This window comes from Podarcis erhardii (genome assembly GCF_964252035.2).
Source record: "Podarcis erhardii genome assembly, chromosome: 4".
Classification (NCBI taxonomy): Eukaryota; Metazoa; Chordata; class Lepidosauria; order Squamata; family Lacertidae; genus Podarcis; species Podarcis erhardii.
In genome coordinates, this window is record NC_138508.1 from 70150418 (window position 1) to 70174369 (window position 23952).

A 23952-nucleotide genomic window follows, 5' to 3' on the forward strand; every position below is an offset into this window, starting at 1 on the left:
TTTACTTTGCTTTCCTCTCATTAGTGCAGGCAGCAAAATTAAGAAATGAGGCCACACCCTAATGATCCCCCCCACTCATATTGTTTTACTGGAAAATGACAGTCTTATTTAAAACATTTTTAATTATTATTTTTGCTTACAAATGATGTGATGCTTAATATCTCTTGGGGTACATTTCACCACAAAACCAGATTGAGGCAGGATTTTTTTTCATGCTGATTTTCACAATTTCTTCTATTAAAAATATTACTTTTATTATGCTGTTTTTCTAATAAATAAATTTGTGTAATACATTATTTATTCCTATGTTTTTTGTCACTTCGTGGGAAAGTAAAATCTTATGCTTTATCAGTTAGGTACATCCAAAACATGCATAGCACAAAACTGCGTACCAACCATTCATCAATCATTATCAAATGTTTATTCACCCGTTTGATCTGACATAATCTCATTTCCATGTATTAAAAATCATGTAATGTACTGCATTGGCATAAATTAAATACACTTTTCCTGATCAATCTCAAAATTAAGTCAACCGTGCTCAGTGACAACACAATTTTTGATCCTCAGAATCAATTAAATAACAAGGGAATTGGATCAATGTATTATTGAGTCCTTCCAGTAATTATTAAGCTCTGCTGTGCAATAATATACAGACAGAAAAATAACACTAGCTGATAATTGTGGAAATATTTGCTTAGCCAGCAAATATTAATTGACCAACATGGCTAATGTTGATAATCTTTAAATCACTTTTATCTGCATGCAAAAATAAGGGCAGTGAGTGCACAGGCCAGAGTCACATGTCATTACAGACTTCCATTCTTTGCCTGTGACTGGGTGGGGAAATTCCCCAAATACCGTATTTTTCACTCTATAGGATGCACCAGACGATAAGACACAACAAGTTTGGGGGGGGGGGGAATAAGAAGAAAAAAATTCTGAACCCCAGAAGCCAGAACAGCAAGAGGGATCTGGCTTCTGGGATAGCCTCTCGCTGTTCTGGCTTTGGTGACAGCCTTTGAAGTCTCCGCAAGCAGCGGGGTGAAGGCACCCCGCTGCCCTGCGGAGGCTTTGCGCAGCCATCCTCAAGCTAGAACAGTGAGACGGGGCGCTGCACAGCGCTCCGTCTCCCTGTTCTGGCTTTGGGCTTAGCCGCGCAGCCTGCATTCGCTCCATAAGACGCACACACATTTTCCCTTACTTTTTAGAAGGGAAATGGTGCGTCTTATACAGTGAAAAATACGGTAATAAGTCCTTTGACACACAAGGCTCTGGATTTTTAAGAGGCTGGGGTTTTGTTTTGTTTTAAGGCTTTCATCTGTCTCTGGGTAATTTGATTAGACACATATTACTGATAGATTAATTTCAACTGGATTTTTCTCTGCATAACTCTCCACTGTGAATTTTCCCCCCCCAAATGAAATTTGTGGGCAGAAAACTTCATAGTGGCGCTATGTCAAGCAAACATGTTTGATTTCTGTATCCAATGACAGAATTAGCAATTGATGCGCGCAGATACCAATGATCTTAATGTACTGTTATCTGACCATGTGATAATATAGCACTGTGGTTTTCAGATTCTCAGGGAACGTTTTCTACCTTGTACTGTCTGACAAAAAAGGCATTGCATATTTGCCACACAACTTCGATACATTACAAAAACTTCTAGGCCAGATTTAAGGGATTCAGGAGTTCATCAGCCCCCAACAATCCTTTGTAGTGTGCAATTTGTAAAAGATAAGCAGTGGTTGGCCAGCTATCTACCAGGAGAGCATGTCTGTTATTATTGATCTTCAGGTTCCCCTTATTCCCTTCCTTACCTGCAAAACAGGGTTGAAAACCACTTGATGGCTGCAATCATATTTGACATTTGACAGCCTTTGAATGCAGCGGCATTTTTTAATCTTACAGGGTTAACTATGAGATAATGTTCAATGGTAATTCGTATTTAACAGTTGTCCATTTACAAATCATATTTGACATTTCTCAGTGTCAAAAAAGCCAAAAAATCTCTGGTATTTATATTCAACTTCTGAAGATAAGAAAATTCAGACTTGAAAATGTCATACTATTATGAATGGCATAAGTGAAAGCAAAAAGGCAAATTTAAAATATTTACAAATATTAATTTCACTTGGTGGATGCAGATTTTTTAAAATAAGGTCTCAGCATCTGCAAAAAAGGGACGATCTTTGTGCTTAGAGATGGAAAATGTTATTTGCTTCTAGATATAATTTATTTTCTTACTCCCTACCGTATAAAGTAGATTACACGTACATCCCGAATTAAAATTTATTTTCCTCCCTATATTTCAAGGAAAGGAGACCTTTACAGAGGATAAATAGTTCTCAATAGCCAGAAGACAAATTACAGATAGTCAGAGAGGAAGTAGATCATTTGCCTCTCTATTCAAAATTTAGTTGCTGAGTAGTAAAAATACAAGAATTCCAAAATAAAAGTGGCATTAATTTGTGTTCCCTTTTTAAGATGCTGCATTTTATTGCTATTGGTAATTTTGTGCAAGCCACTTTATTGTTTTATTTTTAAAAGAGCAACCCATAAATGAAATGAAATAAGATTTATGCACACCTGGTATAACATGAGGCAATTTCAACAGTTAATATATATTAACCAAGAGACGTAAAATGTATCTACATAAAAATGTACACCTCTTTGTTAATAAGCACATACCAAATTCCTCTGTGTGGACCTTTTGTGAGTACATGCAAGTTTTACCTGCACATGTAAAATAGCAAATATACATTTCAGTGAGTCCTTTTCTCCTGTGTTTGGAATTCAGAAATGCAAAACTATGCTCCGAAAATAGGGAGCCCAACTCAATGAAATGCCCAAAGTCCAGAGCTGCTCTGTTGATTTGGATGCCCCACAAAAAGCTGCATTTGTAAAACAACTGCTGTATTTTATTTTATTTTATTATTTTATGTGGAATCAAACTGACTAGGGAAACATTTTGAGCTTGAATGGGGAGTGGGTGACAGAAGGTACCTTCTAGGATTTAATCACAGTGAATTATCAAACTGAATGACAAAGAGGTGCTCTGAAACAGGTCAGGATGCCTCCCAAAGTTACAGAGAAAAATTGAATCTTGTGGCCTGTGCACACCCTTAATACGCAAATAAATAGTGTTATGGTGCTTGTAGTAATTTAATTATGAGCTAGAAAACTGAGATTTTTCAAGCAACCCACATCATCGCCACTGCCTTGACTATTATATCATACCTCACTCTTGCAAGCTATACTTTGAAACAATGTGCTTATCAGATCGACCTGAGCATCAGATTTCCTCTTCCTATTCTTAACGTCTGGGGCTGTTCCACAATATGATATTATTTAATTATCCGTATTTGGTTCCATGCACTGTTCAGAACGATCGGTTTGGCTTTTGGAAAACTTAACTTTGTGTGTGTGTTTTTTTATACAATTTATGGCCCATGGCTAACTTGGCTACCTAATAAAGGCTTGGACTTCAGTTTTAAAATGGTTGCATTGTGGCTTGCCCGGCAGTCGCATTAAAATATGAAGATAGCTAGGTCACATTCCCTCAATCCACATTTGCAGGTCCATTTGTCTGTTGTGGAATGGGGTAATTTTCAGAGGAGTTAGGCACCCCCCCCCCATAATGGTGTGTCACACTTGGGAAATTTATTACTATCTTTGGGTGCCATTTTTGTTCCACCCCACTCCCAAGCTGATGAAAAACTATGGACTGACCACTTTGGCCCAAGTCTTGTTTCATACTTCTAGAGCATGGTTCTTGTGACTGCCATGCACTGATGTTTCTTAAATGCCACCTCCAAGCTGTTATAAGCAATTTCATCTCCAGGTCATGAACACTGCAGTAAGGTAATTGTTAGGCATAGCCAACAGCATACCCACAAATGCAGTAGATGCCATATAAATGCATTGTTCAACCATCCACAAACAATTTAAACCAAAGTACTCATTTATGTTGATGGAATTACAGGCCAAGGAGTCCACATTTACCAATTTGCAAAGCTGTCCTGTAGTGTCTCTACTTCCCCAAGTATGTGGAGTTCTGAAAGACATTTTTGGTGTCTCACATTCTTCTAGTACAAGGCTATCCAACAATGGTGATCTTCTGGTGTCATAGACTACAACTCCCATCATCCCTTACCACTGGCTGTGCTGGCTGGAGCTGATAGGAGTCGTAATCCTGCAACATCTGAAAGGCACCATTTTGCTACCTCTGTTCCAGTAGTAAACAATATCAGCCAAAGAATCCATAATAAAACAAGAACTGAATATTAGGAAACATATTTCTACCTTTCTTTAAAGAGATAAAACTTTCCCTATGACTCTTGTGCCCAAGAAGATGGAGAGATTATCTTTGCTGTAACAAACATCACAGGTGTCAGAATCTTCAAGTCTGCGAAAAGAACTTCCAACTGGAAGAAGAAGAAATTAGCTAGAACTGGTACAGAAGTGCATTCATTATACAGAAAACATGGTTTACAAAGTATTTTACACTGCAAAAAATTACTGTGGCATAAACCCAAAAATGATGCAATATTTGCATAGAGAGGTAATAAATATTAACAACTTTGCTGTGCATTAGGAAGGATTAAAAAAATCCTATTGATAAAAATACTGAAGCTCATTTCCAATTATCTTTCATGACTGAGTGATGTGGCTATGGTTCAACTTTTACATGTCATGAGCCTGAAAAAACTGTGATTAAAATCTCCAGTATGTAGTCAATTGCAGATTTTACCACTGTGGAAACAGTGGCCCAGTTTGCATGGTTTAGCATTACATAAATAAACTCACGCACTCTCCTCTCTTCCTCCTGCATAGCCAAGATGAGGGCTTGGGCAGTGTTTAGTTCTGCTTACATAAAAGTCCTTGCTTGCAGTTGCATATGAATCAGAGGTCATGGTTTGTTTTCTTCAAAAGCAACTTCTGGTTAATGTAAAAGCCATGTTGCTTTAAAACTGACCAAAGTTACTTGCAAATCATGATCTCTGGTTCATGCAAACTGGGATTCTGTAAGAGAAGGAGAAGCATCACCCAAGTCATATTCTTGCTCATTCCAGCCTGTGCATGCAGTGTTAAACCAAAGTTTAGCATTACATGCAAATGCATCCAATGAGAAGAAATATTCACCATGTAAGAATGACAGTCAGAAGTCACATCATGGCAATTTCATCACCTCAAAAATGAACGTGAGTATTTAGGTTGGATAAAACTTAGTAAACGAAGCCAGTTTTACAATGCTGAAAGTCAACTGAAGCACAGCTTTAAATCTATTTTGTCTATCTACAAAAATAGGCAAAAGCAATACATTTCTTCATAAAATTATACATTTCCTGAAAATACTTTAGCATAATCCATTAACAAATAAGTGCTAAACTTAGGAGAGAAAAACAGGTCTAGCACACAGTTGTTTTGAACACAACGTTTTTGCATTTGTCTTAATACTGTATTTCTAAATATGCTTGCTATTTTTCTACATCACCCTATCGAGTTGGTGGCATTCCTCCATGCTTCCCATTCCTTGTCAACACAAACCATTTCACACCTATGCATGCACCAACCAAGCAGTTATAAGTACCTTGGTTGCTACTTATATGTAATTCTGTAGGATCAAACCTCTTGGTGACTTCCTCCCCACCCTCCCCTCCCACAAACTATATCACAGCACTCACATTTTGACTCAAGGCTGATCACATAGTAGAATTTCTCTCCCCCCTATCAGAGTTTACGTGCAAAGGGGACAGGGAAAACAACTAGGTGATGATGGCTCCTGAGGAAACTACCATGGAAGGGAAGAATTGGAAACTCACTATGGGAGTAAATGTTCCCACGACAAGAGTAGCATTTAGCCCAAGCCCATCTGCAGGTGCATAGCATTTCCAAACTCTAACGTTGCATTCACTCCCCCCGTCAGCATTTTCCTTTGGTTCTGCCCTGGATATGATTCCATCTTATTTAAATCTCATTTTAACAAAACGAAACAAAACAAAAATGAAGTACTGTACAAAATCCACATCTATTAGTCCAGTAAAGTTCCCTTGAAAGCCTGTCCTCTGGGATCAGCCTAGTTAAACATGATGGATTCAGGGTCCTGATTAGCCATTTGAGCCATATGCCTTAACACGTCCTTTTTTGTTATGATGCCCAGAAGCCTCCTAGAGAAGAAGAGAAGGAAAGAAACAGAAAAGGTCATTAATCATGAATCTGTCTCATCTGCTTCTCACATTCTGCTGCAGGCAGAACTTCACTACAAAGAAACAGAGCAATTTTTAAAAACCAGAAAATTGGAATCTTAAAAGTTTTTGATTCCCGCTAATGAATACACAGGTTGCTGAAGAAAACTCACAATACAATACAATACAATACAATACAATACAATACAATACAATACAATACAATACAATACAATACAATACAATACAATACACTACACTACACTACACATAACCATACTTTTACTCTGGGTTTTTCCCACCACCACATTTGGCAAAATAATAAATCTGCCGTAGTTCCTCTAGCTGCATTCCTGAATGTATGCTAGGTAAGGCTAATCCTTGGGCAAGTAAGAACTTATGCCACTTGACATCATCTCTCAAACCTCTTTCTGGAATAGTTTCTGGCCTGTAGGCCACAGCAAGCTGAGCTCAGCCCAAGCCAGACCACAAGGAGATGGATGCATACAAGAATCTCAAATGACTTGCAGCCTGAGGCCTTTGAACTGTGACCTGAACCAACTATCGATGGGCATCTTAAATGAAAGATTTCTTGAAGGCAACTGGATTTTATCCCCCACAACCCCCTGAAAAAAACTGATGCAATCTCTCAAGGATTATTCCATTTCACTGTTCGTACACAACCACATACGAGTGTATTCATGTTTCAGCTGTAGGCTGCCATGTCAGTTGCAGAAATGTAAACAGCACAATAGCTTGTAGGCAATAACAAAACAGCAGAATCATTCCACAGAATCATTCAGAAACTTACTCCAACAGGAAAAATATTTTAAATCAATGTTGATTTATAAACAGTTTACTGCTGGAAATAGTATTTCCTTGTAGGTTAACTGCCAAATTTCGAACTTAGATCAAATTGTCAATTTTTAGGCAACCTACCAATAATCAACAAAGGAAAGTTAAATATTTCTAACTTTTTATTCATGAAAACAGGGCGAAATGTAATAAGAAATATCTCCCACCAATATTGTGACTTGGATACAACGGTCAGCTTTCATACACAATGTCTGGGAAATGGCTCTCAAAAAAAATCACAGTGCCTTATTTAACAGGATACGGCAATAATAGCTCTCTGAATTTACTGACACCTTTGGTCATATGCACACCATATATTTAAAGCACATTTATAACAATTTAGCATGGGGAATTTCCCCCAAAGGATCCTGAGTACTGCAGTTTTTTGGGGTGGGTGGGTGCGTTTTAAACTTTGAGAGTATTTGACTTCCCCACCTGTCTGGAAAGCAGACAAGAGTTTGGTTCTTGATAAGTGAAGTTAACACAATGGCAGTTTTAAGGCAAAAGTCCAGTGAATTCCTCAAGAAGCAGAGAGTTTCCATTGTATCAGAAAAGTATGAGCTGTTGGGTTTAGAAGTCACTCTTCAATACCACCTTGCCTTCTACTTCAACTGTGAAATGAGCACTCAAAGCACCCAACCTTGAAAATGTTCTTTATAGCCAGGTACATCAGTTGTTCCACCACTGGAGCTTGGCCTGTGTCGTGACTTCAGACTGTTTAGAATCCAATTTGAGCTTCTGAGGGACATACTCTGCATTCCTCGCAAGGTCACGGTTTCACTCGAGTTAGCTTCTGTCTCTTATTTTTAATTCCTCACCTTCCTGTAGGCTCCTAAATCATGTGCACTTTCCCTTCATGGAAAAACAAACCTCCGCTGCTTAATTCCCTTCATTTGTCATTCAGTTCAGGATTTTCATAAGCACTTTAGGCGCAGTTAAATCTAGCTAGAAGCTCAACACACAAGCAAAACATTTGCTAACAATGACATTCTGCTGGCACTCCTCCCCAGGAGCAAAATATTTGGCAGTCATGCTGTCTATAGCCACAGTTTAATTACATGCATTATGAATGCTGCTCTCGTCAGGAAAGAGAGGGGTGCACGACTATGAGCCTAAAGGAAAAATATTTTCAAAGGGAACTAGTGATAAAGAATCTTTGGTAACCTGTCAGGCCCAAATTTGTACATTACCAGCATCTGCCCTTGCCTGTTCTCCCTTCCAAGAACATGCAAGTGGAAACCTCCATGCTAATACCTGTTCACTTAGGAGGCCCCACTTAAAAAGTTTTATCTCACTCAAATAAAGAAAAATGGAAGCTGCATTGGCACAGGAGTCCCAGTTCACATGTTATCAGAAGTCTGTGGTGCAGAAGCTGGGCTGTTCACCCATTTCTCTATCTCACAAGGGCTGCCAATGCTGAAAATATTTCAGACTGGAAGGTCTCTTGCACTCCGGATCTGGTTCTAACACCACTGGCTCCCAATTTGTTTCGGAGCACAATTCAAAGTGTTGGTGCTGACCTTTAAAGCCTTAAACGGCCTCGGCCCAGTATACTGTACCTGAAGGAGTGTCTCCCCCCATCGTTCAGCCCAGACACGAAGGTCCAGCTTCGAAGGCCTTCTGGCAGTTCCCTCCCTGCGAGAAGTGAGGTTACAGGGAACCAGGCAGAGGGCCTTCTCAGTAGTGGCGCCTGCCCTGTGGAACACCCTCCCAGCAGATGTCAAGGCAATAAACAACTATCTGACTTTAAGAAGACATCTGAGGGCAGACCTGTTTAGGGAAATTTTTAATGTTTGATGTTTTATTGTGCTTTTAATATTCTGTTGGGATTCATCCAGAGTGGCTGGGGAGGCCCAGCCAGATGGGCGGGGTATAAGTAATTTATCATCATCATCATTATGTTCACTTTCCATATGGATTAATTAACTGTTCCATAATTATTATTTTTTACAAAGTATCATTGTATTACAATTATAGCAGGTCACAGGTTGTTCTTGTTTTCATTCCCAAATAAATGTATTCACCTCTGCATCCCTCCATATCCCCAACCTTTGTTTCTAGAAGTAGGTTCGGAAACAAGTGACATTTGTATCAGACAGTTGCTCCTGATTTTCCTTCAGCTTCTCAACATGAAGACTCACCCAGGCCATCCATTATTTTTCAGAAACAAACAATAATTTTCTAGTCATAAATAGCAATGATCAAGCAAAGTTGTCTAAAGTAGTTCTCTACTACATTATATTTATGTGGACAGCCTACGAAAATCTAACGTATCCAATGAGCAGGGCAAAATAGCTCCGACTTATTATGCCAGCATCTTAGCTACAGACCATTTTTTGCCTGCTCAGTTACATATATCCAGCCACTTACCCACTGCGTGTGACAAGACACTGCCTGAGTCCAAGCTTCCGGAAAATGTCTACCACTGTTTCCATGGGTGTGTGGTCTGTGACAGTAAAGGGGCTCAGATTGAGAATACGCCGGAGCTTCAGGGGGTGAGGGCTGTTTGCCGGGACTTCTGGAGGCTCTTCAGTGAAATAGATAATGGAATTGCTGACTACACCATCCTGCCGCTGCCTTGCGTTTTCTGCGTAACAGACAGATAAGGGAAAATACACTTAAAATGAATGCAACATCCATTCTCACTTCCTGGTTTGGGCAAACCATTGTTTACCATGATGTTCAAACTGAGCAAATGGTAGTTCAAAAACAGAACTGAAAACCCATTTCAAACTATGGCTTCCTATTCTAGTTTAGAGTCAAATATATCCCCCAATTTAGGTAAAACAGCAATCTAAAGTTTACCTGAACAAGGAAGTAAGGTGACAGGGAGGAATCAGAATGCATGGAGGTTGGATCTATTTAAATCATGACTCTTTAATACTGATTTTTAAAAAGTCTACAGGACCTAAAGTGATTACTTAGGTGTGCCTGAGTTAGTTTAATGGCCTACATTGTGGCAACAGTCCTTATTTGACTTTCAAAAATAGTTCTCTTAAACTAGGCATGTCCAAAGTCCGACTTGGGGCCTAACCCCGGTCATTTTAATCTGGGGTAAAACTTCAATCCTAAAAAACTTCAATCCTAAAAAAAGGTCAACAACTTTGGTTGGCACTCATGGCCCTTCACTTCATCAAATGAAGCCCTCTTTGAAAAAAGTTTGAACACCACAGTCTTAAACAAATGGCATCCCTAAGTACCTATATTGTAGTATATATTATATACTATATATTCTAATAATGGCTACTACTATATCCTTCCCACTCTAATGTTTGCATAGAAATTCTCTGAACAATTATTGCGGAAGAATGCACTGAGATAGGCTAATGCCCTTTACCCTCTCTCTCTCTCCTTTCCCTTCTATTTCCTGTGTGCATGCTAAAAGCTCAAGGACATGGAAAGCCATCTAAAAATATCCTGTGTTCAAACAGAAATCCTAACTAGAGCCAACAATTTTTCCTCTTGATTGATTTGAGTTGCGGCTGATCTTAAGAAGGGGCCTTCATTACAAGTGTGTGTTTGTATCTATACACACTTCTTCTCCATCAATCATGGAGCACAAATGTGACTCTAACTTTTAAACTCCAGAAACTCAGGTTTTCCATTGCAATTCAGTTGCATTCTGTTAAAGGACCCCTGGACAGTTAAATACAGTCCAAGGTGACTATGGGGTACAGCGCTCATCACTTTCAGGCCAAGTGAGGTGGCGTTTGTTCACAGACAGCTTTCCAGGTCAAGTGGCAGCAGGACTAAGCCATTTCTGGTGCACAGAAACGCCGTTTGCCTCCTGTAGCATCAATGGGCTTAAAACTGCCAAATCTAAAGCTTTATCCCCTTCCAATTTATTGCAGTTCAGGTAAACATTAACTTTTGTACTGTCTTTGTATGACACCCTTTATTGAAATTGCAATGTGCTTCCTGTCACCTACACCAATTCCCACCCCCCACCCCCCGCACATACATTTCCCAAAGCTCAAATATAATCTTGTCAAAACCAGTTTGTCAGACTTAAAACTTGGATAAGGTATGGGCCTGAGGAGGGAAAGAGAGGTAGAGAGAAATGAAGCATATATAAACTCTCTTCAAACAGTATATCCCTGTAACGCAGCTTTTGCCAATCATTTATGATGGGAGTTGCAGTTCAAAACATTGGAAGGACACCAGACTGGCAAAGTACAGAAGTAATAACAGAGGGAAAACTATGCTATGATGCTAACCCTGAAGGAATCAATAGGTTGTACCCAACATCCTCTGTCCACTAGCACAATGACTCTTGTGCTAGCCAATGGATGAGTTGCGGAATGAAAAATCCAACACAACAGTTGTCCTAGCAGAAACTCATAGTGAAAGAGATTACGCAATTTACTGCGCAATGGCATTAAAAGCAACTTGATTATGCATTCTCCTGCAGAACACATTTCATAGAATCATAGAATCAGGACCATCAAGTCCAACCCCCTGCCAGGCAGGAAACACCATCAGAGCACTCCTGACATATGGTTGTCAAGCCTCTGCTTAAAGACCTCCAAAGAAAGAGACGCCACCACACTCCTTGGCAGCAAATTCCACTGTCGAACAGCTCTTACTGTCAGGAAGCTCTTCCTAATGTTTAGGTGGAATCTTCTTTCTTGTAGTTTGGAGCCATTGCTCCGTGTCCGCTTCTCTGGGGCAGCAGAAAACAACCTTTCTCCCTCCTCTATGTGACATCCTTTTATATATTTGAACATGGCTATCATATCACCCCTTAACCTCCTCTTCTCCAGGCTAAACATGCCAGCTCCCTTAGCCGTTCCTCATAAGGCATTGTTTCCAGGCCTTTGACCATTTTGGTTGCCCTCCTCTGGACACGTTCCAGTTTGTCAGTGTCCTTCTTGAACTGTGGTGCCCAGAACTGGACCACCATTCATTTGCCGCTGCATTGGATACAACCCCAACTATACTCTTTAAAGCAGAGCTTCAAAAGGCGGCATAGGTCCTACTCAGGCATTCAACCCATACATGATTCCAACAGCATGACGGTAGAACAGGAATGCACTCACTTGGCTCTGTCGCCTCCATCACTTTCCACACATTGGTAAGGAGCCTGCTCTCCAAAGGGTGAAGGCAGCAGGGCCAGGCAACAACGGCCTCCATGCTCTCCCTACCTAGTGAATCACTGAGATGACATGCCAATCTTAGGTCTTTTGAGCCCTGATCCCTCATCCCTACACAGCCCTCTTACTCCTCTCCTCTGTTCTTCTTCTATGTCATCTATAACAGTAAGCGTATCTCTAGACGATACAGACTCATTACTTACTTATGGCAAGAATCAACTCCCGCCTCTGTGCAAAGCCTATAAGGCGTTCAGAGTCTTTAGAAACCACCACTGGGAAGCCGTTGTAGTCCGTCTCCTTGATTAACGTCTCCACATCTTCCACCGTCATGCTGTCTTGGGTCAGGACAGAGAGAGGCGGTTCTCCGCGCCTAGGCCTCATGACATCAGTGGCCAGTGTTCTGTGGGTGAACTCATCCTTCACATCCAGAAACGGATAGCCGTTCAAATGTATGTGTGCCTCGTAGATCCCTTCTTTGCCAAAGGCATCAGCTACCCATTTGCTAGTGACAGCTGCAGCCATCAAGGGTACTATGTACTCCAATCCTCCTGTTAACTCAAACATGATCACGACAAGAGAGACTGTCATTCTGGTGACTCCGCCTGTCAAAAGAGAGAGAGGACCTTTGGTAATGGAAATGATTTGCAACATACATGGGTACCTTTAGCAGTGTACCAGGATAACCTACGAATCCTAAATCAGAAGCACCATTGATTTTTTTAATATAAAGTTTCTTTAAAAAAAAACAGGCTTGATAGAGGTTAGAACTATTTTCTATAAAGTAGCATTTCATCAGTAAATACATCCATGGATGTATTTCTTAAAATTTAAAAAAAGGTCCCAGCAATGAATCCCCGTTGTGGGGATTTGAACCACCAACTTTCTGATCGGCAAGCCCAAGAAGCTGGGTGGTTTAGACCACAGTGCCATCCGCGTCCCTACTTAAATACCACATTACATACAACCAAGAGAAAAGTCACATTTTGTACCTAAACAAGCTGCAGCTCCCACCATGGCGTAAAGTCCTGGGGTAACACAGTCAGCTCCTGGCCTGCACCAGTTCCGGAAGATGATCCAGTCATGGTGATGGTAGGCCAACTGCTCCACTCCGATCCCAACTATTCTTCCAGCAATAGCTCCCACAGCCATACTAGGTATGAAGAGTCCTGAAGGGATCTCAAATAACATAAGCAGAAGTGAAAAGTCAGATTCTCAAAAGGTCAGCTTGACTACATACAATGTAGACGATTTTAAAGTACAATAAATAACTTGCGAACGCATCTCATGCCAAATTTTAATCCACAATCTTTCTGTGGATTAAACCTGTTAAGTTTGTTATATACCACACTTAAAAAAGATACCTAGCAGATGGGTTGCAATGTAAGTTTTCAAAACTAGAGCCTACTTCTTCACATCTGGCAAAATATAAATCCAGCCACATGGTAGGGTCACATCAACAAGGCAATGTTACCAGAATGACAAGGGAAATCAGCCATACTTTACCAGCTCCCTCCAACATCAATGAGACATACAGATCTTAAATTTTCTCAGAGCTCAACAGCACTGAGAGGGCCACAGGTAGGGGCGCCTTCCTTGTGGAACGCCCTCCCTTCAGATGTCAAGGAGATAAAGAATTATACAACTTTTAGGAGTCATCTGAAGGCAGCCCTATATCGGGAGGTTTTTAATACTTGATGTTTTTATTATGTTTTTTAGATATGCTGTAATCCACCCAGAGTGGCTGGGGAAACCCAGGCAGATGGGCAGGGTATAAATAATAAAAAATATTATTATCACAGCCCTTGAGTTGTAAACTTTTTCTTTCTTAGTCTTTTATGATATCCATATATGACTGGATTTATCCAACTTCGAGAGTAGTGCCTAAGATTGTCGTAAAAGCATTTCAGCTTTGCCTAATTTCATTTATGTATTCCAAGTTTAGCTATTTTACATTTTCTTTTTTTCATACAGCTCAAAACATGCATGCCTTTCCCTCCTCCTTGTCAGAATCTGATAATGATTCAGGCATGGTGAGCAAGAAAAGAATTATATCTGTTTAAAACATCTGAAAATGAGCCCCTGTCATTTTGGCATACTTTACAACTTTATTACCGCCCTTTTCTGTATAATTTAGATTGGATTTGAATTACATGTCAAACGCAGCATAAAAATGTTTAACAAGGAGCCTGGCTTTTCACAGGTGAAATCAGGCGGTTCATTCCTGCATCCCTGCTTGTCAAGAGCTTTGTGAATTACGCCTTTCCTTGCCTGGCGTGCAATCAAGTCACCAGTCAGAATAGCAGGCAGAAGGTGAAATGAAAACATCAGTCACTCCACTTGCTCGCTCCATCCTGGCAATATATACATTGCATATTTCATAATAAAGCTATTTCTCAAGCCAAGGCAAGTGTTTGTGCGTGTGTAATGAAATTGTTTAGCATCAAAGTCTGAATCCCAGTACTATCTTATTAAAGTCCAGTTAGTACTACAGAGATGAAGTGAGAGAAACAAGCCCTGTTGAATTCAGCAAGGTTTGCTGCCCTGTAAGCAGGGTATGATTTGCAGCCTTAGCTGTCTCCAGTACGTAGGCTGACAATGTTAGTCTTCCTCAGGACACGGTGGGAGAAGAAACAAAATCTGAATCGGATTTCTCCTTTCACATTTCCAGTGAAATGCAATGTACAAAGTGGGAACTAGCATACTTTCCATGAAATAAGATGTCCCTGTACAGTGGGACCTCCAGTTATGAACTTAATTAGTTATGGAGGTCCGTTTGTAACCCGAAACCATTCTTAACATGAGGCACGCTTTCGCTAATGGCGCATCGGCATGCAACTTCCGCTGACATCGCAGGGCAAAGTTTGCAACCAGGAGCATCTACTTCCGGGTTAGTGGAGTTCGTAACCTGAAGCATTCATAAGGAGAACGGTACATAACATGAGGTTCCACTGTAATTGGAGCAAGCACAGATCATGAACTCAGATTTTGTGTGAGTCTATTCTCCATGCCAGAATTACAAAATTAGGGGATATTACTTTATTTCTACTTCGCTTCCCTCTGCTTCCTTGTAATATGTGAAACCATTTTAATTAGCAGTAGTAAAGGACTAAGTTATGAGGCACCTTAGTAACTAACAAGGGCTGAGCAGCTGATCTCTTTCCTATAAGGGATATACTGCAACTTTTTGTTGCAGTGCCCACCTCGTATACAATAACAACTTTACCATTGTTAATAAACGTGACTAACAACAAATTAACAGAGCATTAATTAATTATTATTATTATTATTATTATTATTATTATTATTATTATATAACCCACCCTTTAACACATAGGTTCTGAGGTCTCTTGATGCTGAATGTTAAGTTCAGCATACAAGTATACGGCATGCAAGCTTTTGCTGACATAGAAATAGCTAGCTCACTCTAAGTTATGTTCCCAAAGCTAATTTAACCTTTTCATGCTACATGACATGCATATATTTTCCAACAGTTAAACTCATATTGAATTTCCAATCTTTTGTGCGTGGAAGTTTTCATCTGTAAAAATTCCTCACCACACCTAGCCAGAAAAACAGGAGGTCTTAATTCAGTATTAAAATAAGGGTGATTTTTACAAATAAAGAAAACAATAAAAGACAAGCAGAGGAGAACATATAGCAGGTTTTAGTTTAATAAGGTCCATTTCCAGTTCACGGCCGTGGAATGAATTTTTTGAAATTATACCAGAAAAGTATAGAATGGAAAAATCACTTCAGAAAAGATTCTCCCCCATGTAGTGTTTTTGAGGGTGAAGAGAGGATCTAGGGTGCCGACATTCTTACTCTGGGTCTGGGTCTGGTGGGCCAGAACAAAAACAGAGAGAGGCAACTATGCTGAGCCAAACAACCATACCACGCCACTGGTTTTTGTGTGTTCTTCAAGTTATATCTAATACTTGCCCTGCAAAGCTATCCGAGCTAATATGTGAGTTTTGTTTGAAAGCAAGCTCGTGGGATGCACACAAAATGAACTCTTAACAACACACACACACACACACACAAATTGGAAGGTCTTGGCACAAGAATCCACAATCGGTCAAATCAAAAAGTTGCCACAATCAGATCATAAAGGGACCTCATGTGCTGTCAGCAGTTTAGGCATTCAGAACAACTCTGTCCAATTGCACATTCTCCCCAGCCTTTGGACACCGTCCAAAACAAAATTAAAATACTTCCAGTGTAGTTTTTGCCAATGGCATGACAAGTTGATTAGGCTGCCATTTAACATTGGTCAGCTAATGCAACAACTTTACTTCCTGTCAGCAGCCCTTAAGTTCTTATTTCAATCCAGGGATTTCAGAAAAGCTTAAGGAGTCTAGAGAATGGGGAAGCTGAGCCTTGCCAGAATGCTGCCATGTCAAAAATTCCTTCAACACAAGAAATGGGGAGGTGCCAAGTTGCTCATGTTACACTATTTGTGAATTGGGCTTATACAGTTTATCCCCTTGCATCAGTTAAGGGATGCACAAAAGAGGATTGGGGGGGGGGGAATGTATGTCTCGATGTGCCTCCAGAGCGAAGTACGTCTCACACTTGACATCCAATTGATTTGACTACCCAGAATGCAATGGTTTCTAAGCTCTATTCTCTGAACTAGAATGAACTGTGCAAAAGAAAACAATGGTTTCAAAGTGAACATGCAGCATCTTAGTGCACACTGCCAAAACAGTGGAGGCTTCGCTTCTGCACTGCTGGGAGTTAAGCCATGGTCTGTCTTAGCATTACAGTCATACCTCGGGTTAAATATGCTTCGAGTTGAGCGCGTTCGAGATGCGCTCCTCAGCAACCCGGAAGTAACGGAGCGCATTACTTCCGGGTTTCACCACTTACGCATGCGCAGACACTAAAAATGACATCACGCGCATGCGCAGACGCGCCATCGCTAGTTACGTTTACCTCTAGATGCGAACGAGGCTCCGGAACGGATCCCGTTCGTATCTAGAGGTACCACTGTACATCTAAACCACTTTAAAAAATAAAAATAAAAATTGGAGACCAGATTGCCACAAAATTGACACAGACACTGCAACTTACCTTCATACCAAAGGTAAATATCGTGATGATGATTTTAAAAACCAGAGCCAGGGCGAGTTGCCACATAGCCATGTACACTCCAATCCCAGCCGGTCTGTCAGGAATATCGTCCACAGGCCTCGTCATATTGGGGTCGTTTATGTAGTCGCAGAGCTGCGAGGACTCCAGAGCGCCGCAGTCATTGAACAGTTCTGAGATGAGCTCGCTGGTGCTCCTGCGAGTGTACGGATTGGGGAAAGCAATGATGGCAGTGATGGCAGTCACCACGATGACCTCTAAGACCGGGTACTTTCCAAGCTTGGTGGTTTTGCGCCTCCTGCACCAGGCAATGTTGCATCGGATGAAAAGCGTCCCCCACAAACCTCCAAAAACTCCCAGCAGAATGAAGGGGAAAAGTTCGGCCATGTACCAAGGCGTGTGATACTCCACATAAAACAGAACCAGGCGGCTGTTTCCGAATGGATTGATGGATCTCAAGGTAAAAGCAGCAACGAGGGCAGCAAAAAAGGATCTCCAGAGAGTCTTCAGTGGAAAATAATAACTCACCTGAGAGAAAATAGAATCAATCAATAACAACCAGAGTGTTTCCCATTGGAAATTAGCATTAAGTTACACAGTGCATTTTAAAACATGCCCATATCCATTGCTTTCAAAGGTACAGTCGTACCTTGGAAGTCGAACGGAATCCATTCCAGAAGTCCGTTCAACTTCCAAAACCAAAACACGACTTCTGATTGGCTGCAGAAAGCTCCTGCAGCCAATTGGAAGCCACAGAAGCCCTGTCAGACGCTCAGCTTCCAAAAATAGTTTGTAAACCAGAACAGCCACTTCTGGGTTTGTGATGTTCGGGAGCCAAAATGTTTGGGAACTAAACTGTTCGACTTCCAAGGTACAACCGTATTCGCCTGAGATTTGTGAGGGAAAGGGTGCACTGTCTCTCACACAAAGCTGTAAAAAGATCCCACCCACCCCCACCCAGACTCTGGGAAAGGACAACAGAAAAACTGTGCTGCATTAATTTTGCAATATCCATGTATATTTATGCAAATACATTGCAGAGGGGAATCAGCTCTTTCCCAGACTTTGGGATGGTGCTGGGGAAAGGAAAGGGAACCAGCAGTGGCAGCTGCACCAGAGTAGCAGTGGCAGCCTAGGTAAAGGGACCCCTGACTGTTAGGTCCAGTCGTGGATGACTCTGGGGTTGTGGCGCTCATTTCACTTTACTGGCCGAGGGAGCCGGCGAACAGCTTCCAGGTCATGTGGCCAGCAGGACTAAGCCACTTCTGGCGAACCAGAGCAGCACATGGAAAAACCGTTTACCTTCCCGCCGGAGCGGTACCTATTTATCTCCTTGCACTTTGATGTGCTTTCAAACTGCTAGGTTGGCAGGAGCAGGGACCGAGCAACAGCAGCTCACCCCATCACGGGGATTCAAACCGCTGACCTTCTGATCAGCAAGCCCTAGGCTCTGTGGTTTAGACCACAGCACCTACCCATCTGCTAAATAGGAAACTGGGAGAGTCACTACTCAAAGTTTCTGAGAGTTTTTTAGCAGACCACTAGTCCCCTCACAGAGCTATTAATTCCTTGAGCACTTCAACAACCAACCAATCCCCCTTCCTAGCAAATTATGAGAATTGTAGCTCTGTGCAAGGAATAAGGTCCTCCTTACAACTCACAGCTCCCATAACAAGCCACAGTTCCCAGGTTTCTTTGGTCTGGTACAGATGTGGCCTGAGCGTGGCCTGCATAGAATCTTCAGGAAACCTGTGGGTTTCTGCATAGCCCAAGTTGCTTCTTACCTCTTCTAGGCTAAAAAGGACACCACCGATTGGTGCTCCAAAGGCAACAGAGACACCGGCGGCGGCAGCAGCTGAAAGCACCTAAGCACGGAAATAATGACACACACGCAAGTTAAAGAGTCTGTGGAAAATACACATAAGTTTATGAGGTGAGGTGAGGAAATTGCAAAGCCCGACGTTACCTCTCGCCTCTTTCCCTCGTTCTTGCTGTACTTGGAGAAGAGGCTGCTGAAAAAGTTGCCACAGCAACAAGCCACGTGCACCAGCGGCCCTTCTTTGCCAAGGCTGAGTCCGGAAGACACCACCAGAACCAAGGTTACTGTTTTGATTAAGAGGGTCCACTTGCCCAGGTAGCCCCTTATAATGAAACCACTCAAGATGGTCTTTATCTGGAAGGCAGGAAGAACAAAAGTGGTTGGCAGCTCTAGATTTTGGAAGCTGATGCAAATTTTGAAGAGGTGTTGTTGTTTTTAAGACTTGTGAAAGCTAAGTCCCTAAGAATACAAATCAGATGCTACTTTAACGCCAAAAGGTTTCTTCATTTTCACTCCCGATTCCATCTCCTTTAGCAGATTCCCCCATGTCTTTTTCAAACCTTCACTCTAAACCACCCTAAAGCATTGGAAATTATTCCCACCCCCCGTTTTGAAATGCCTGTCAATCCAGAATGAAAGCAAAAAAAACCCCTTACCTCTGGAATTCCAGAGCCGCAGGCGTAGGGAGCAAAAACCCGGACAAGGGAGACAGCCAGGAAAGCAAACAATAGAGCCCACAAAATGTAAAGAAAATAATTTAGAATGTAAGCGCTTGCACCCTAGAGGGAGGAAAGAGAGAGAGAAAGAAACCAAGAACAAACAACTGTTAAACCAATCCAACAAGTACTATGTTTCTGCTAGTTGCTATATAAATAAGAGACGCTTTGGGGCTAGGTTTCTTCCCTGAATTTAATGACAGGGCTATTGCAGCAAAGAAAGCCCACCACTTATGCAAGGGTTACATTCTGGGGATCACGCCTGAAGCCAAAATCACATATAGTCAAAACACACTAGGAGCAATGGCAGGTGGGATTGCCAAAGGATGCATACCTCCTTTTTATTTATTTTTTATGTTTTTGCCAAGCACGTAAAACTGAATGTATGCAAGTTAATGCACATAAGTTGAGGGCTTACTGTATTTATTACATTGTCACCGATCTCCTCCAAAGGCAGCAGCCAATGGCTGGCCAGAAAGCAAGGTTCTGCCCTCTGGGGGGGGGGGGGGCAAAAATTGGCTCATTTGAAAAACCCTTTTGGGTGGGAAAACCAGCCCCAAGATCCCACCGGTTGAGGGGAATACTCTTTGAGGGGCAAGCAAACGTGCGTGCCCAGGCTAGTGTGGATGGTGGCCGAGAGCGAGGGGCCACAACCATCACCCACTGGGAAAGCGCTCAGCGGCCATTATTACATAGTCACTGAGTTCCTCCAAATAACCCATTTCTTCAGCCACCATCCCAATTTGCTTGCACATAGCTTAGGCAGTCTGTACTAAGCATTCCTTCTGATTTGTTTATGGGGTGGTTGTATGACAATGAGCATTCATTCCAATTTGCTTGTGGGGTGTTTATACAGCTCCCTATTGATAATTCGTGCACCCCACACTTTTCAATGCAATTTCCCAACACTTTCCTAGCTGCAAAAAGTCTGTTTGGATTTTTTTAAAGTATTTTCTGTGCTGGAGTGACACCTAAATTTGCAGTTGCAGTTTTATCCCTCCAGCCACATAGCAACAGGCTGGAGATGCCCAGTGTTTCTCCAACAGTACAAATATCTGTTTCTTGACTGCAGTTCTGCACACACTTAAGCAGGAGCCAGCACTGCAGAACTCAGGGAGACCTACATCGGGGTTAAGTTGTCGCAGAATTGGGCTACATGTTATCTGTGCAGCACCCACAGTAAAGCAATTCATACAGAAAATGCAGCTGGGGGAAGGAAACACTGAACTCTTTATAAATACAGTGCATGGCCGCCACAACTATACTGCAAACCATATTTAAACAGATGCTAAACCACTGTGGGAGCTGGCGCGACATTTGGAAAATATTCGTTAACTGCCCAAGAGAAAAATTGCTCAACACATGTAGAAAAGGGTCTGCCCCATAATCCCTAAAAAGCAAGGATTATGCAGGACAAATGAACACAGAAACAGGCAGTCAGGAGGGAAACTTGAATTGTCACCCATTCCCTCCCCACACAGTCAATAGTGTTTTTCTTTTTTAAGATACTGTAATGCAAAGTGGAAGTAAGTAGATGTAAGTAACTCTCAGTGTGAATATCGCTGGACTACAACTCCTATCAGCCCCAGCCAGAATTCCCTTATGGTCATGAGAGTTGGAGTCATGCAACCATTTGGTGGCACCAGATTGGATACCCCTGAAGTAACCCTAACCGGCAAGAAACGAAGGTTGTGCTAAGAGCCACAGTTTAGTGGGAGAGCATTTGCCTTAAGGGCAGAAGCTCTCTGGTTCAATCGCTGCCCATTTGGACTGGGAAAGACTCCGACCTGAAATCCCGGACTGGCTGCCATTCAGTGTAGACATTACTTAGCAAACTGGACCAGCCAACTGGATAGCTCAACTGGTTAGAGCATGGTGGCGATAATGCCAAGATTGCAGGTTTGATCCCCATATTGGGCAGCTGCATATTCCTGAATTGCAATTCTGTAAATCTATTCTATGAATGTTCCCAGCTCAGGATATGGCAGTTTCCTGTGGTCCGTACACCGGATAAGGGAGGATTCAGCTAACAGCTCATCTAATAGCTGGGTCCTTAACCCCTTGTTAAATCACATGGAATCAATGTGAAGCTCCTTGTACATGAATAGGAATGGCATTTCACCATAGGATGACTCCAGATGCTTTATTGCTGCAAAAGCTAAAAAGGGATTACCACTCAGCAGGCGTGGGTCCGCCCACACCTCCCACTAGTCCCTTTGTCTTACCTATTTGCACAGAACAATTATTAATTGGGTGGCTCTTCTCACCAATTTTGACAGCTGGATTTGCTTATCCCCAGCTAAAGAAAATATTAATGGCATCTCTGTTTTGACACTTACTGAAGCCGTGAGTAATCCTTATTGCCACAGCTGAAGAGCATTTGTTTAAATTTCCCCATGAACGTCTTCCCATAGAGCTTTAAACAAGAGCCAGCTATGGCAATAATTATCATTCCTTTACAGGATGGGCTTTGTTTGCAAATCAAGGTCCATACCAGTGTGAATAGCCTTGGAGTTAAGAGAGGCTGCTCTTGAAAATTTGGTTCTCAAAATACTTGGAAGAGAACCTCTTTGTCCTCTCCATGTAGCTAAAGTGTTGCTGGACTTGGTACCTACCACTCCCACCCCTTAAATCACAGATATAAAAACTTAAAAGATATGTTTTAGAGGAAGGCTGCCTGTTTTCGACAAACCTAAACCTGGTGGAACTGGTTTGAGAATATGCATTCTCTGCTCTGGAAATGAAAATGTTACATATGTCTTCAGCCTAAGCCCCACAGAGATAAAAAAAGACCTATGTTTTCACCCATGCTTTGAGACTCAGCTTTGCCCATAAGTATTTGAATGCCCCTAAGGTACTTTCATTTCCTTTCATCTGTCAAAATCAAACCATGGATGTTACTAGGTTCATCCTTCCTCCCAAGAGCTTACAGCAGAATTTTGGCCTCAACCCTATGAGGTATAAGTTGAGAGGCAATGGCTTGACTTGGCCAGAAAGAAAATCATGCTTTAGGGTTACATCATGCATTAGCTTTAGAGCTGTGTATTCCCAACCCCCTTCTCTGGTATGGTAGCGAGAAGACCTCAAGCTTCCACTTCCATTTTTAATTAACTGAATTTTGGTGTCCGTACCCTAAGTTTTGGTTAGCCTATGGCTTACTGAAATAACCAAAGACGGCTCAGAGTTTTGGGGAAAAAAGCACTCAATTTCAGTTAGTAAAGAACAAAAACAAAAGTTTACAATCTTCTCACAGCCAGTCCAGGTTAAGGGAGAGGGGGTACACAAACCATTGTTTACTGTTATCCTAACACAGCCGGTTTACTTGCCCAATGGCTGAGCCCGATACTAGAACGACTCTCGTATTTAGTAACTACAGGACAAATCTGTGACATAATAGTAACGGGGCAGTTGATTTACGGGTGACACAGCTTCTGGCACCCATTCACCTCCCAAAGACAGTTTTGATACGGAAACTGGCACAAAATTGGTCTTGGACTATCAAAGCAACAGGCTGCACTGGACCAATGTTGCAATGTTTCTGGTCTGCAGCTCTGAGTATGACCACTGGCAGTTCAGCCTTGGGCTGATAGGAGAGTCTGACAACTTTTGGAGAGTCACATGTTTCCCATCCCTGCCTTAATGTTTTGTGGGCTTACATGGGTGTAGCCAGGGTTTTTGTTAGGGGGCAGAACTGACCTGATTGGTCGGTTAATTAAGTATTTCTATTGTTTTACTTGATGGGGGAGCAGCTGATCCCACTCCCCCCCCCCCGGCCACATCCATGTGGGCTTAGTGAGTACCATTATGTAGAAGGAAAAACAGAAGGAACACAGGATACGGTGGCTGTCTGATTTGCTTCAATATTTTTATACACCAGGCATCTGCTATAGGGGTGTTCCCTCCCTCCCTCTCTCTCTCTCTCTCACACACACACACACTAATGAAGACAATTCTGACAGGTGTCAGAATTCATAACTGCAGTGTGACAAACAGCTCTGAAGCCACGAAAAGGCACGAAACCTCAGGGTAAAATGGTGTTGCAAAAATATCCATCTATATCCATGTCTTCAGTCTGTCAAATTCCATTAGCTATGACAAGCAGAATTCATCAGGTGCAGATAAGGAAGAGTCTGAAAATATTACATCCGAGAGACTGCCCTTTAAGGATTGCCTACATAAAGCTAATA

The 23952-nt window shown here is 41.8% G+C and overlaps 1 protein-coding gene across 1 annotated transcript in view; it reads right to left on the reverse strand.

Annotated features, from left to right (window-relative positions):
- Positions 1–402: 402 nt before the first annotated feature.
- Positions 403–23952, reverse strand: part of CLCN4 (chloride voltage-gated channel 4) — a 34878-nt gene continuing 11328 nt past the window's right edge. Inside the window, exons 5-12 of the mRNA XM_081859041.1 lie at positions 19706–19828; positions 19197–19403; positions 19015–19095; positions 17213–17758; positions 13129–13315; positions 12343–12741; positions 9417–9633; positions 403–6173 (exon numbers count right to left, since the gene is read on the reverse strand). Coding sequence (XP_081715167.1) covers positions 6083–6173; positions 9417–9633; positions 12343–12741; positions 13129–13315; positions 17213–17758; positions 19015–19095; positions 19197–19403; positions 19706–19828 — 1851 coding nt within the window. The 3' untranslated portion in view covers positions 403–6082. The remainder of the gene's footprint in view (positions 6174–9416; positions 9634–12342; positions 12742–13128; positions 13316–17212; positions 17759–19014; positions 19096–19196; positions 19404–19705; positions 19829–23952) is intronic.